Genomic DNA, 11,934 nt, shown 5'->3' with positions numbered 1-11,934 from the left:
ATAACGAACCAGTTTCCCTAGTCCCTTGGCATTTCGTTAAATCCAGGTTCCACTGTACTTCTTTACGTGTAGGGTTAGGGTTTCAGGATGAATTCAGTATTTCCTTTTTTGTTCTTGTTGCTGTTGCGGCCCGAGGGAAGACAGTTCTATTTTTGAAGAGACTTCTCTCTCAACATACAAAGCAGCGTAGCCGAGTCGTTAGCGCACCGGACTCAAGGTTCAAGTCAGTCCCGCTCTGACCGCTAGCTGAAATTGTTTCTCGGTAGCCCCGAGTTCAACTCCTCGGTCGCGCTTGTAAATAGCCAGCTGGTCTGCCTCTTGCCAGGTGGGATTTTTAACCACATTATTTTGAAATGGGGAGCAGGGATGGCGCAGTGGTGAGAGCACTCGCCTCCCACCAACGTGGCCCGGGTTCGATTCCCGGACTCGGCGTCATATGTGGGTTGAGTTTGTTGTTGGTTCTCGTCCTCGCTCCGAGAGGTTTTTCTCCGGTACTCCGGTTTTCCCCTCTCCTCAGAAACCAACACTTCTAAATTCCAATTCGATCGGGAAAGTGTTCTCAATTAGTGCTCTGCGCTAAATACATTGACACTTAAATAAAGTAATTTATTTCATTTTATTTTCCAATTTCTTTGCGAAGTTTAATGCTTGGCCCCACTAGCACTTGTGCCATAAACACTGCCGAAGATAAATAAAGGTCATTATTATTATAAAACGACGAAAAATTTTTATCATGATTAAACTAGCTGTGGTGCGTCATAATTCTTTCAAATTTTGAAAAAACTTGGGTCACCGATATCTCATCAAAAGGAGCAGAGTACAAATTTAAACGAAAGACAAAAAGAAGCGCAGAAACTTGTCAATAAAATTACTTGAAAATAAGGGCTGGAGTTACACGTATATTTACACGTACGATTAATCAGGCCGCTTTGGCCCAATTTGACAAAGAAAATAAGTGACCGGACGAGATTGGGCCCGATTTATTGAAATCTGTCGCAGTGTTACAACTTTTTTGAATCAGATCGATTCTCACCCCGCTTCTCTTTTCTACGACAACAGAAAAAGAAATCTCCTGAAAAATCGTTAAGTGTAATTGGGCCAATAGATCGGTAGATATAAATAAACCTTTACAGAAACTGTTTCCTAATGTAGCAAAATATCATTCAGGTCAAATGGCAGTTGTCCAAGGCTGAGCAGCCCGGCCTCACGTCAGTAGCGGTTACCTGGCAACAACATGATTCCGGTTCCAGTCCTCCCGTCCAGGCTCCTCACCAGCTTCTCTCGCTTTTCAGTGGTTCCAGACAAGTCGTTTATGGGTTTGTTGATAACTGCACACAGGTTCGTGGAATGTATGGTTGTTTACAACCTTAAATTAATTATTCCCAAGCACAGTTTGAAAATTGAAAGTGCACCTAACCCCCAAATTTTTTTTCTCTTAAATAAATCTTTGCACCTGTTCGAAACATATTGCGCTATTTGGCACCTTTTCCAACCAAATCTTGACTTTTTAAAGGCTGTAAAAGTTACGAAATCTAGCCATCATCTGTCCCATGACCGAGCTAGTAAGGGGCATGGGTCTATTCCTTACTTGACGTCACAAACTAATTTGCATTGTATTATGTCTTTGTGAAAATGCATGCAAAGCAGTTTGCGACGTCACGTAGGGGATAGACCCATGCCCCTTACTAGCTCGGTCATGGGACAGATGATGGCTAGATTTCGTAACTTTTACAGCCTATAAAAAGTCAAGATTTGGTTGAATGGTTAGGTGCACTTGAAGATCCGGTGTTAGTAGAGTGGTATGATGTTTTCATGTTTTGTGGGTGGGGTGGGTGAATTGACTGGGAAGAGGGAATTGATATCAATTGATTACAAAGAAGTATGGCTAGCGACAAAACGTATGCAGACTAAAGCCCCATTTACACCAACAAAACATGTTTAATTAAACCGTATTTAACAAAATGAAAATTGGTAACAGAAATCTGAACCTTTGGCTTTGACATAGGGTTCAAGTAAACTTTAACTAAGTCTTATGCTTTCATTTGTGCTAAATTTGCAGTCTACAAAAATCCGAAAGCAGCTTTTATGAAGGAAACAATTTTAAACTGTGTTTAAACCCTGGTGTGAATGGACCATAAGCTAAACCAGGCGCCCATTAGAGCGGTTTGCAATTGAATGTCATAAAGCCAAAACCCAAGTAATTACTCTGGTCAATCGCAATCGATGTAAACAACACAACGAACCAATCAGAATTCGAAGCAAATACTTGTTACTGGCGTTAAGCGCGGCAAAACGCGTGTGGCGAAAACACGGTTGGTTTTGGTTTGGATTCCCATTGGTTGAGAAAGTGGTGCGAGTTTTGTTAGCCAATGACAGAGCGCAGTAATGCACAACCAAACCAAAGGGGAAATTACTTTGGACACTCAATTGAAAACTGCTCTAATGGGCTCTTGGCTAAATGTTATTATGTGAAGGACTCATAAGCAAGTTAGGTGGGACATTATTGCTTTGGTTTTGCACTTTAGTAAGTCGGGAGCCTGGTCTTCTTTGAAAAATGTTGGATTTTCAAGTTCGCTGTCCATTTCAGGTTTTCGATTTTCAAGCTTGTTTTCAGCGGTTTTGTTTTTGTTTTCCTTCTTTTTTTTAAACAAAAAGGCCGTTTAACAGTTTGGGTGTAGGCGTGGGATATTCGTTTTAGGTACTCAAGTCGTCTTTGTGGTTAGTTCTCAACAGAATTCCTCTTAACTGTAATTCAAATTTGTCTTTAAGGCCACCTTGACCGCGGAGGTTAACGGGAAAACAGTGTCAACCATGGTGTCCACCGCTGACCTCAATATTACAACAGGAAAAGTAAGTACTACAGCCCAGACTTGTACGTTGGTTAACACTCGTTTGCATATCTCAAACTGGGGGAAAAGCAGATCTTATAGCAAGGGCTATTGGAATCCATGAAGAAAATTAGGGGTAACCACGCATTTTTTATTCTAAAAAGCACCAAAATACAAAACAATGTATGTATTTTTTTCCCAAATTGAAGCCTAATTATCTTTCAAAAAAAGTGTGGTTACCCCTAATTTTCTTTTCGGGTTCCAATAACCCTTGCCATGATCTGCTTTTCCCGCGTAGTTATAAACCGAGCAAAAATATCTGTTTTAGCAGGCACCGCTGTTAAGAATCCCGACTGTCTCGGACGATCGAGAGATGAGCAGAACATCTGCGCAGTAGCAAAAGGAAGCTCCGTCCTTCAACCACATAAAATTCACAATTCCTTGATTCGCTCCGACAAAGAGCTAACGCTCTAAATGTCAGCACTCGAGTCTCTTTACGGTGGCCAAAATACCTTTTCGATTCTGTTGACAAAGCCAAATATTAGTTTTCTCTGCCTCACCGAACCCAGCACCACAGTTTCAGTTTTCTTTTTAGAAACCAACCCCCTTAGATTTTTTTTTTTTTTTGAAGATAGTCACTGTTATCTTTGGTTTCTTTAGATTCTCCATCAATTGACCGCGAGAGCAATCATAAGAGACTGGGACGAGGGTAGTCTTCATGAGCAGCGGTCTGGACACGAGGTCAGTAATTTTATTCTCGTGAACCTGTAACATTCAGGAATTAACTTAATTACTACAGATTTCATACCCTGACTTTCAATTTTTCTCTTGAATACTCTGATTTATTCAGAGTATTCAAGGGAAAATTGAAAGCCAGGGTATGACATTTGTAGTAAGAACCGACTTGAACAGTGCATTGCAATGGCACCACAAATGGTAATGTACTTAGGATTTCGTCCACGGACTCAAAAGTTAGAACCACTTTGTACAGCGTTATAAACAGCACCACAGGAAAGTACTGCTCAGTAGCTTTCATTTGAATGGTCACACTTTAGGTTTTCATCCACAGACTCGAAAGTTAGAACCACCTTGTACAGCATAATAAACAGCACCACAGGAAAGTACTGCTCAGTAGCTTACATTATCACTTATTTCATTCGCAGTCTCAAAAGTGTAAAGCATCGTGTTTGAAATAATAATAAGATCACAAAAAAGCGCTGTTTAAGAGCTTTAGTTTATTAATTTCAGTCGTCACATTTTAGTGTCTCATTCACACATTCAGAGTTATTAAATACACGGCCGCCTAACTCGAAGTGTTTTCTTTGATCTTAAACATTCTATGCTTGAAGAGTGCAAGCTGAGTGTTTTTTGTTCCCGGAATTGTCTATGAATATTGTTTTTAACTCCTTAGGTTGTCAAGAGGGACAGGAAAGACTACATTATATCCATCAGCAAGGAATTCTCTGTGGTGTCAAAATTTACGAGTTTTGTAGCCGTCGAACACAGAGAAAAGGTACATTTAAACCGCTTCAAAAATTCATTAATAATTCATAAGCCCATAGACCTATCAAATGGTCGATAAAACATCACGTGCAGTGGTTTTAAAACCCGATAAAACCTCCTCCTTATATGTAGGCCGTGTTTTTATAAACTCTATTGACACACGCTTTTCCAGGAATGTTTTTGAAGCCGTTCAAAAAACTCACAGCGCGTGTTTTATCGGGTCTAAAATCACTCCGCTGCGCCTCGTGGTTTTCAACCCGATAAAACACTTCTGCTCGTTTTTTAAACATTACTTGAAAAGGTTTCTAGGCCTGGTGCAAACGTCGGCGCAACGTGATATGGACTCTGCGTTCTTGAAATCTTATTAAAAACGAAAATGGTTGTCACGAAACTGAAAAAGCTCCTTTTGTCCATTGCAAGTTCTATTTTAAGTTCCATTAAGGGTCAGTTAAATTACAATGCAAACGATCTGCGTCGTAAGGTGGGTCTTTTTGAATTTATGTTTTAACCTTGTTTCGGATGGCGCATTCTACTAGCGCGTGTTTATTCAGAGTGCAAACAATGTTGGGATATCTAAACGATCTGGATTAACTAAATCTGCAAGTGGTTTGAGTAAAAGGAACAAAATTGGTCTTGATTTGTCTTACTTTTTCTTTAAGGATGAGAAATTTGAAGAGGGAGATGGCCCTAGCATTTACGAGTTGGTTACAGCAGAGGACGTTGACATATTGCAGTACATTGGCTGGGAGGAGAAGCCTGGGATCGTGAGAAAACGTGCACTCGTAAGCAAAACGCTTATTTTCTAGTAACATGCCATGTTTAAATTATAAAGTTGACACATCATAAGGAGCCAAGTTTAATCTTGTTAGGTTTGTTAACTTTGGTTACGGGTACAGGCGCATATCCAGGAAAAATGTGACCGTTTTTCCGATTAATCGAGCGCCGAAGGCCCGAGGTTGTAGAGCATGCTCTCCCGTAGCCCTGCCTTTCACGTTCATTTTTTACCGCAAGATTTCTGCCGTGAAAAATTCCAGTACCCCAGAGTCTCCCACGCGGCTAACCGCTGACCAAAAAAACCTAAGAACTCTGGGAACGAGATTAATCAAAAGAACGACGTGCTTACAAGTTACAAGACACCGCGCCTCCATAAAATTCTTGGATGGCTTCGCGACGCCCATGTTGAGGGCTGAATTCGTTCAGTATTGTTGCCGCTTAGCAGAACCAGTTACTAATCTTCGCCAAATTATTGAAATTATGATTAGCCAGCGGAAAAGGAAACTGTCAGGAAGTTGTCAAAAAGATGACAAAAAGTTGTCGAAAATAATCAAATGTTTTGTCAAGTAGTGATACGCAGCCCTAAAGGCATGGTGTTAACATTTACACAAACCACCCTTTTGGAAATTCGCGGCATAATTACGAAGTGATTGAGCTTGTCCTAACAGAAGATGTATAACGCGCAAAATGCATCAGCATTACTGAACTGGAATTCCCAAAAGCAGCAGTAAAAGAACATTCCTTCGACTGGGAGCCCATAATCAGTTCAGAAATGTTCGAAAGGGAACGACGCGTACCATTTATTTTCCAACTGACCGGAATTTTCGGGTTTTCCGTGTAAGTGGCAAGGCCTCCATCCGTCAAAAGTTCTCCAGACTCAGTAAGGCCATTATTTACCTCACTATTTACCCCCCCCCCCCCCCTCCGGAGAGTACAAGATCCACCATACGAGAAGAAAGAAACTTGACTCTTCATATTCCTCCTCCCTCTCCAAAGATTTCGTGTTGTTTTCTTCATTAACGTACCCTCCCCTCCCGTAGAATACTGAAGAGAAACTTGAGAAGCAGCTGGAGGATGCTAAGGTGCTGGAGACATGCGCAGTACTACAGTGCGAGCGTCTATATCTTGACCTCATGAAGGAGGCACGTGACAAGCTTGGTCCTGATCATGCGCTTACAGCCAAGGTAACGTCACGTCTCTCTGAGCCTATGTTTCTATGTTTGTAATTCCTCAAACGATACAGTAATGATAACTAAACAAACTTCTTTAAAATATTCACCCCAAACGCAAAGTGTGTATGGTAGATTTTTTTGTATTTGCTTGATGAAATCTTGTTGTTGTTGTCGTTTGAAAATCGAAAAAAAGATCCCTATCAATTTTTCTTTCCCGTATTTGAGGCGTGGAAAAACGTGAAATTTCACTTTCGGTGTGTTACAATACCGCGCAGGATGGGAGACTGGGGTTAGTTTAGCTGTGACATCAATACAGGATCGTTACTTTCGCGGTTTTTCTGTTCCTCAGTTGTTTCGTTGTGAGCATTCGACACTCCCAGTGCACTGGAATGTACTTTAAACACCATAAGCCGGTGGGCCTGCATTTTGTTGGAAAGTACTTTTTCCTTCTGAATTGTTTATTTTTAACCGTGGGCTTTATTTAAAGCTATATGCTTGTTTTTTTTACAGACAGCTTTTGCTCTGTCCAACTTGTACCGTTCTCTTATGGGAGACAAAGACAAAGCCCGTCAAGTTCTTGAAGAAAACGACCTCGGAGATTCCAGGTTAGAAACTAAACGTTAGTTATTATTTATCAATTGCATTCCATCAAATTGATTATTTCTCGTAAACCATTCGTCAACTCTGTCGATAATTTTTTTTCTGTTGTTCAGAAATCTAATTTATTCAAGTGAGAGAAAGCCATTAAAGGCGAAATAATACGGGCAACATTTTTTTTCAACTTGTCGCGCAACAATGTTGCATTGCAAGTTGCGATTGTTTGTCGCCCGTATTACCACCTCCGCGCGCAACAAATTCTCATGTTGCAAAAAGTAGACGATGTTTCTACTTTCTGCAACATGAACATTTGTATCGCGCGGAGGTGATAATACGGGCGACAAACAATCGCAACTTGCAATGCAACATTGTTGCGCGACAAGTTGAAACAAAATGTTGCCCGTATAACTTGGCCTTAAATATGGAAAATTGTAAAAAAACAAAAATCCCAAATAGAATGTTAGTGAAAGCAGTGCACTGGTAACTGTTAGTCTAGTTCTCTGCAGCGGTTGCGTGGTAACTGATGAATTCGTTCGTATTAGAAACAAGTGATACTATCGCTCCTTTTCTGCCATTAACTATCAAATCTACAGGTCTCTATGTTTTAGTTTTTTGTGACAGACGAAAACTCACTTGCGGCATAGTTATTTGAGGGACTGGTTATGAAACCTTGCCACGAAAACAATGGTGCTGCAATTTATGTTGGAAGGGCCGCGATTGGCACAGCCCTTTCTTTTAATGTTCACACTACAGTTGAATATCTTGACAGAAACGTTTCTATTGGTCAGTTGCTCCAACACTTTTAAAATTCATTGTGGTTTTTGCACGGTCAAGGCCAAAAAAGCTAGCAAAAACATATAACAAAGGAGTTTTGTAGGCTTCATAACCATTGTCTCTTATCAACTATGCTTACGATAAGAGAAATCCACGCCCCGTCGGCAAATTAGAGTGTAGCCGTAGCAAACTGTACAGTATTGTACTTGGAAAACGACTGGGTTCATCGTTAGAGAGCTGGCTGGACTCACTGGGTATCATCAAGTTGAGCTTGTTTTCCAGGATCAATACGAGCTTTGTCTTTATTTTTTAAATGCTGAGCATGTTGTTCACCAAAAGAGGTCTTTAATTAAGGAATTATTATAAACCAACTTAATTAATTAACTAACTTGACCCCTCATGAAAAACAACGAAATTGTTACCATTCACCTTAAGATTTGCGGCATTATAAAAACTGAAAATACCTCTTTTTACCTCATCTTATCTTTCTACAGCGATGGGTGCTCCAATTCCGACTGGAGCGATGAATGGCCGAGTAGTGTATTGGATTATACCGAAGAGGGATATGATATGGTTGACAGCGTGAAAGCGGCTCATGAGAGAAGAGGTAGTGCAAAAAGTACAAGCAGTGAGGAAAGTACTAGCAGTGAAGAAGGTAGCAGCGATGAAGAGGAAGGGGAGGAGGAGGGGAGGAGGAGGAGACAAAAGGTAGTTGAATGTGCTTTCAGGAGCAGGAGGCGGATGGTGAAGGGAGAACGGGAGGGTGCGCTGCTGCAACAACAACAACAGCAGCTACAGCAGCAACAACAACAGCAGCAGCAGCAGCAACAACAGCAGCAACAACAACAGCAGCAGCAGCAACAACAGCAGCTGCAGGAGCTGCAGCAGCAGCTGCAACAGCTGCAACTGCAACAGCAGCAACAACAACAAGGGCAGCAGCTTGATAAAGTCGAAGAAGAGGATTTGTGGGGAGACGTGAAGACAGCGTCAGTGGCCAAGTTGGTACTTGAGGAAGAGAAGAGAGTGAAGGAGGATCTGTTACAGAGCGAAAGCGAAGGTGAGGACGAATTGAAGTATGAGACCATGCAAGGTGACCTAGAGATAAATGATGACCTAAGCTGTGACTTAACGAAGGCGAAGAAGAAGAAGAAGAAGAAGTCCACGCTGTTTTCGAGAGGTGTGAGTGAGGATGACGTGGGATTCGGCTTGTTCGATGATGAAGTAATCGAGGATCAGTCTGTGCGTGCTGCTGCCGGTAAGAACAAACGTACTGTCGATAACGTTTTGACGTCGTGTGTTTAAACAAGGACCCTTAGTCTAAAAGGGGTAGGTCCTCCCGCCATTACATAGTCACTGCTTCAAATTCCCTTCAGTGATGGCGGACGAAGTGAGAAAGCAAGATGTGAGCGGCGTGGATTCGTTATTTCAAGAAATGAAGCCGAATATTTAGATATTTATGTTCAGGTTGAAAAAAGATTTTTGATGAAATATTTTGCATTTGAGCCGTAAAAAATCTTACGCTATTTTGAGCAAATCTCTGACTTTTTTTATGATGCCAAATCAAATACGAGTTTCAAATTTATTCTGTCAGAGTCCTATATATATCAATTTTTTTAAATTTGCTAAAAAAGTTACTATTTCTTGTGCTGGAACAAAATGTGCTCAAAGGCTCATGTGTGGCACATCTACATAACGGACTAGCCTGTAAGGACTATGTGTTGCCCATCTACATAACGGACTGGTCCAACATCTTGAGGACTAAATAGATTATTGACACGTATAACTTCTGCAGGCCAATCATTTCTGTTGTTTTATAAGGATATGATTTGTTCTCAACATCACGCTGTCTTGTTTCCTTGAGCAAGAAACTTTACGCCATCCACCTCGTAGCGTGCTGGGGTAAACCAGCGATGGACTAGCATCCCGTCCAAGAGGAGTAACAATACTCCTAGTCACTTTATACTGGGTATCCTGTGATGGACTAGCATGCCATCTAGGGGGAGTAGCAATATTACAATTTGCTTCATGTTGGTTATCCTGTGATGGGACTAGCATTCCTTCAGGGGGCTGTGGTGGGGGAAATTTGCAAACCTCCTGGTGTGAGTTGCATAAAATTTAACGTCGGGTGTAACTGCTAACGCCAGACCTTCAGCCCAGTCACATTCAGTATTTTAACGTCTGACGATAGCATTTACGCCCTCCGTTAAGTTTTATGCAACTCGTCCCTGGTTGCTTTATCGGGTTAGGCTCTGGCGGAGCCTCTCTGCCTCAACCATTATTTCCCGGCAGTCAAATTGTCTTTCATGCTAGAGTATAGCGTACAATAACAACTTACTTTTACATCAAGTCGTTATTCATATATCACTGGTGGCGCTCCGTATTTTTCCGTGTTGTTCCCTCAGACCAAGAAGGCTCGATCGACAATGAGCGGATAACTTTATGCACCGGATAAATCACTATCCAGCGGATAAAATGTATTCCAACTAATACATTTTATCGGCTGGATGAAGTTATCTCACTCTTTGAACAACCGGAGCCAGAGTACCATTGGGAAACTTGGAGTCAACCTTCCGATGGATTAGCACCTCACCCAGGGGGTGGGTGCTGGTGGAGTAATATTTGCTCCGTAAACCAGGTTAAGCTCTCCCTGTCTGGCCCACCAGAGCCCGAATAGAGAGTTCATTTTGTTTTACCTAATTTATTATAACAGACGAGACCGTACACGGGGGATTGGACTTTGCCTATGCTGCGGCCATTAAGAACAAACATGAAGGCGAGGAGGACTTGTACTACATGTCCATGGAAGGTGATGCTGTTGATAATGGTTCACTTTATATCCCCCGCCTGTTCGACCGGGAAGCAGCGGCTGAAGACTACGGTAAGAACAAACGCGCGGTCGATAAAGTTTTTGACGTCGTATGTTTAAACAAGGACCCGTAGTCTAAAAGGGGTAGGTTCTCCCGCCATCACATAGTCACCGCTTTAACGTTACACTAGTGATGGCGGACGAAGTGAGAAAGCAAGATGTGAGCGGCGTGGATTCGTATTTCAAGAAATGAAGCCGAATGTGTCTTTAGAAAAGTATGTTCAGGTTGAAAGAAGATTTTTGACGAAATACTTTACAGTTGAGTCGCAAAAACTTACGCTGTTTTGAGAAAATGTCTGGATTTTTTCATGATGCCAAATAAAATACGAATTTCAAATTTATTCTGTCAATATTCTATTGTATCTTGCCACACGGACTGTGCCATTTTGGGAACTCGGTGTCTACAATGAAATGACTGCCGGCATGGCCAGACCAAGGTTCCTTTTATAGTGCGGGTCCGTGTTGAACGTTGACTTGCACCCAGACTATGCGAACTCTTCTATATTATAGACAGTTTAGTTGTTCAAGAGACTAAAATTCATACAAACGTTAACCCAGTTCTACGCCCCCTCCCACTCCCCGCCCCCCAAAAAATACTAATACCGCTCTCTTACGCTGGGTTTACTTTATGGTCGAGAAACCAAATTTCACATAACCTTCTAGTGCCTGAAACATATTTGAATTTTAAAAAGTGTACCCGCGTACCAGCTCTATTTAAACATACAAGTTCTACCTCTTGAAATTTAAAGGTTTATACGGACTGCAAAGGGTTTAAACCCAGGAGTCATGTCGTAAGTACGTAAATTATGGTCATCCAGGTGAGTGTAGTCCTGAGAAGGATTGTTTGAGGTGACATTGACTGACGTTTCGACAACCAAAGTGGTCATCATCAGAGTCAAGTAAATTGTGGAGCATCAGTAGATGGTATAAATGTCTGGTTGTTGACCTGATTGGTCAACGAAGTCGAGTTGTTATCGGTCGTGTGTCGGTTAAGCCGTGATGTTATCTGCTGTGAAGACTTTAAAACGTGATTGGTGCGTTTTGATGCGTCCTCTCTACGTCAAAAGTCCGTTGGTCTATTGTTATTAAAATTGTCTATTGTTTGTCTGTTTTGTTGATGTTATCAATGAGTTGAGCCGAGGTACATATCATTGCAATTTTTCCTTTTTTTAGAACAAATTGAGGCAGACGAGTCTCTTCGGGGTCAACGGTCCCCTCAGTACGCACCAACCTCGCCAACTCCTGTGATGTATCAGCAGTCAAGGGAGAAGAAACAGAGGCTACCGCGCAGCCAAGGTATGTAGTGGTTACCTCATGCCAAGGACGTGTGAGCCTTACCTTCGCGCTAACGTTCCGTGGGCCGGGCACACGCTAGGTGCTCTTTGTGATTGTGTTCATAGGATGTGGTGCGAAGCCCATT

The 11,934-nt window shown here is 41.8% G+C and overlaps 1 protein-coding gene across 1 annotated transcript in view; it reads left to right on the top strand.

Annotated features, from left to right (window-relative positions):
• Window positions 1-11,934, top strand: part of LOC146474403 (uncharacterized) — a 60,570-nt gene that overhangs the window by 39,231 nt on the left and 9,405 nt on the right. Inside the window, exons 28-37 of the mRNA XM_085116996.1 lie at window positions 1,168-1,338; window positions 2,770-2,850; window positions 3,489-3,569; window positions 4,240-4,341; window positions 4,991-5,113; window positions 6,146-6,289; window positions 6,788-6,882; window positions 8,143-8,903; window positions 10,359-10,526; window positions 11,688-11,810. Of these exons, the coding sequence (XP_084973122.1) occupies window positions 1,168-1,338; window positions 2,770-2,850; window positions 3,489-3,569; window positions 4,240-4,341; window positions 4,991-5,113; window positions 6,146-6,289; window positions 6,788-6,882; window positions 8,143-8,903; window positions 10,359-10,526; window positions 11,688-11,810 (1,849 nt within the window). The remainder of the gene's footprint in view (window positions 1-1,167; window positions 1,339-2,769; window positions 2,851-3,488; window positions 3,570-4,239; window positions 4,342-4,990; window positions 5,114-6,145; window positions 6,290-6,787; window positions 6,883-8,142; window positions 8,904-10,358; window positions 10,527-11,687; window positions 11,811-11,934) is intronic.

This window comes from Pavona decussata, unplaced genomic scaffold (genome assembly GCF_977016875.1).
Source record: "Pavona decussata unplaced genomic scaffold, jaPavDecu1.1 SCAFFOLD_89, whole genome shotgun sequence".
Taxonomy (NCBI): domain Eukaryota; kingdom Metazoa; phylum Cnidaria; class Anthozoa; order Scleractinia; family Agariciidae; genus Pavona; species Pavona decussata.
This window is presented reverse-complemented; position numbering and strand designations above follow the sequence as displayed.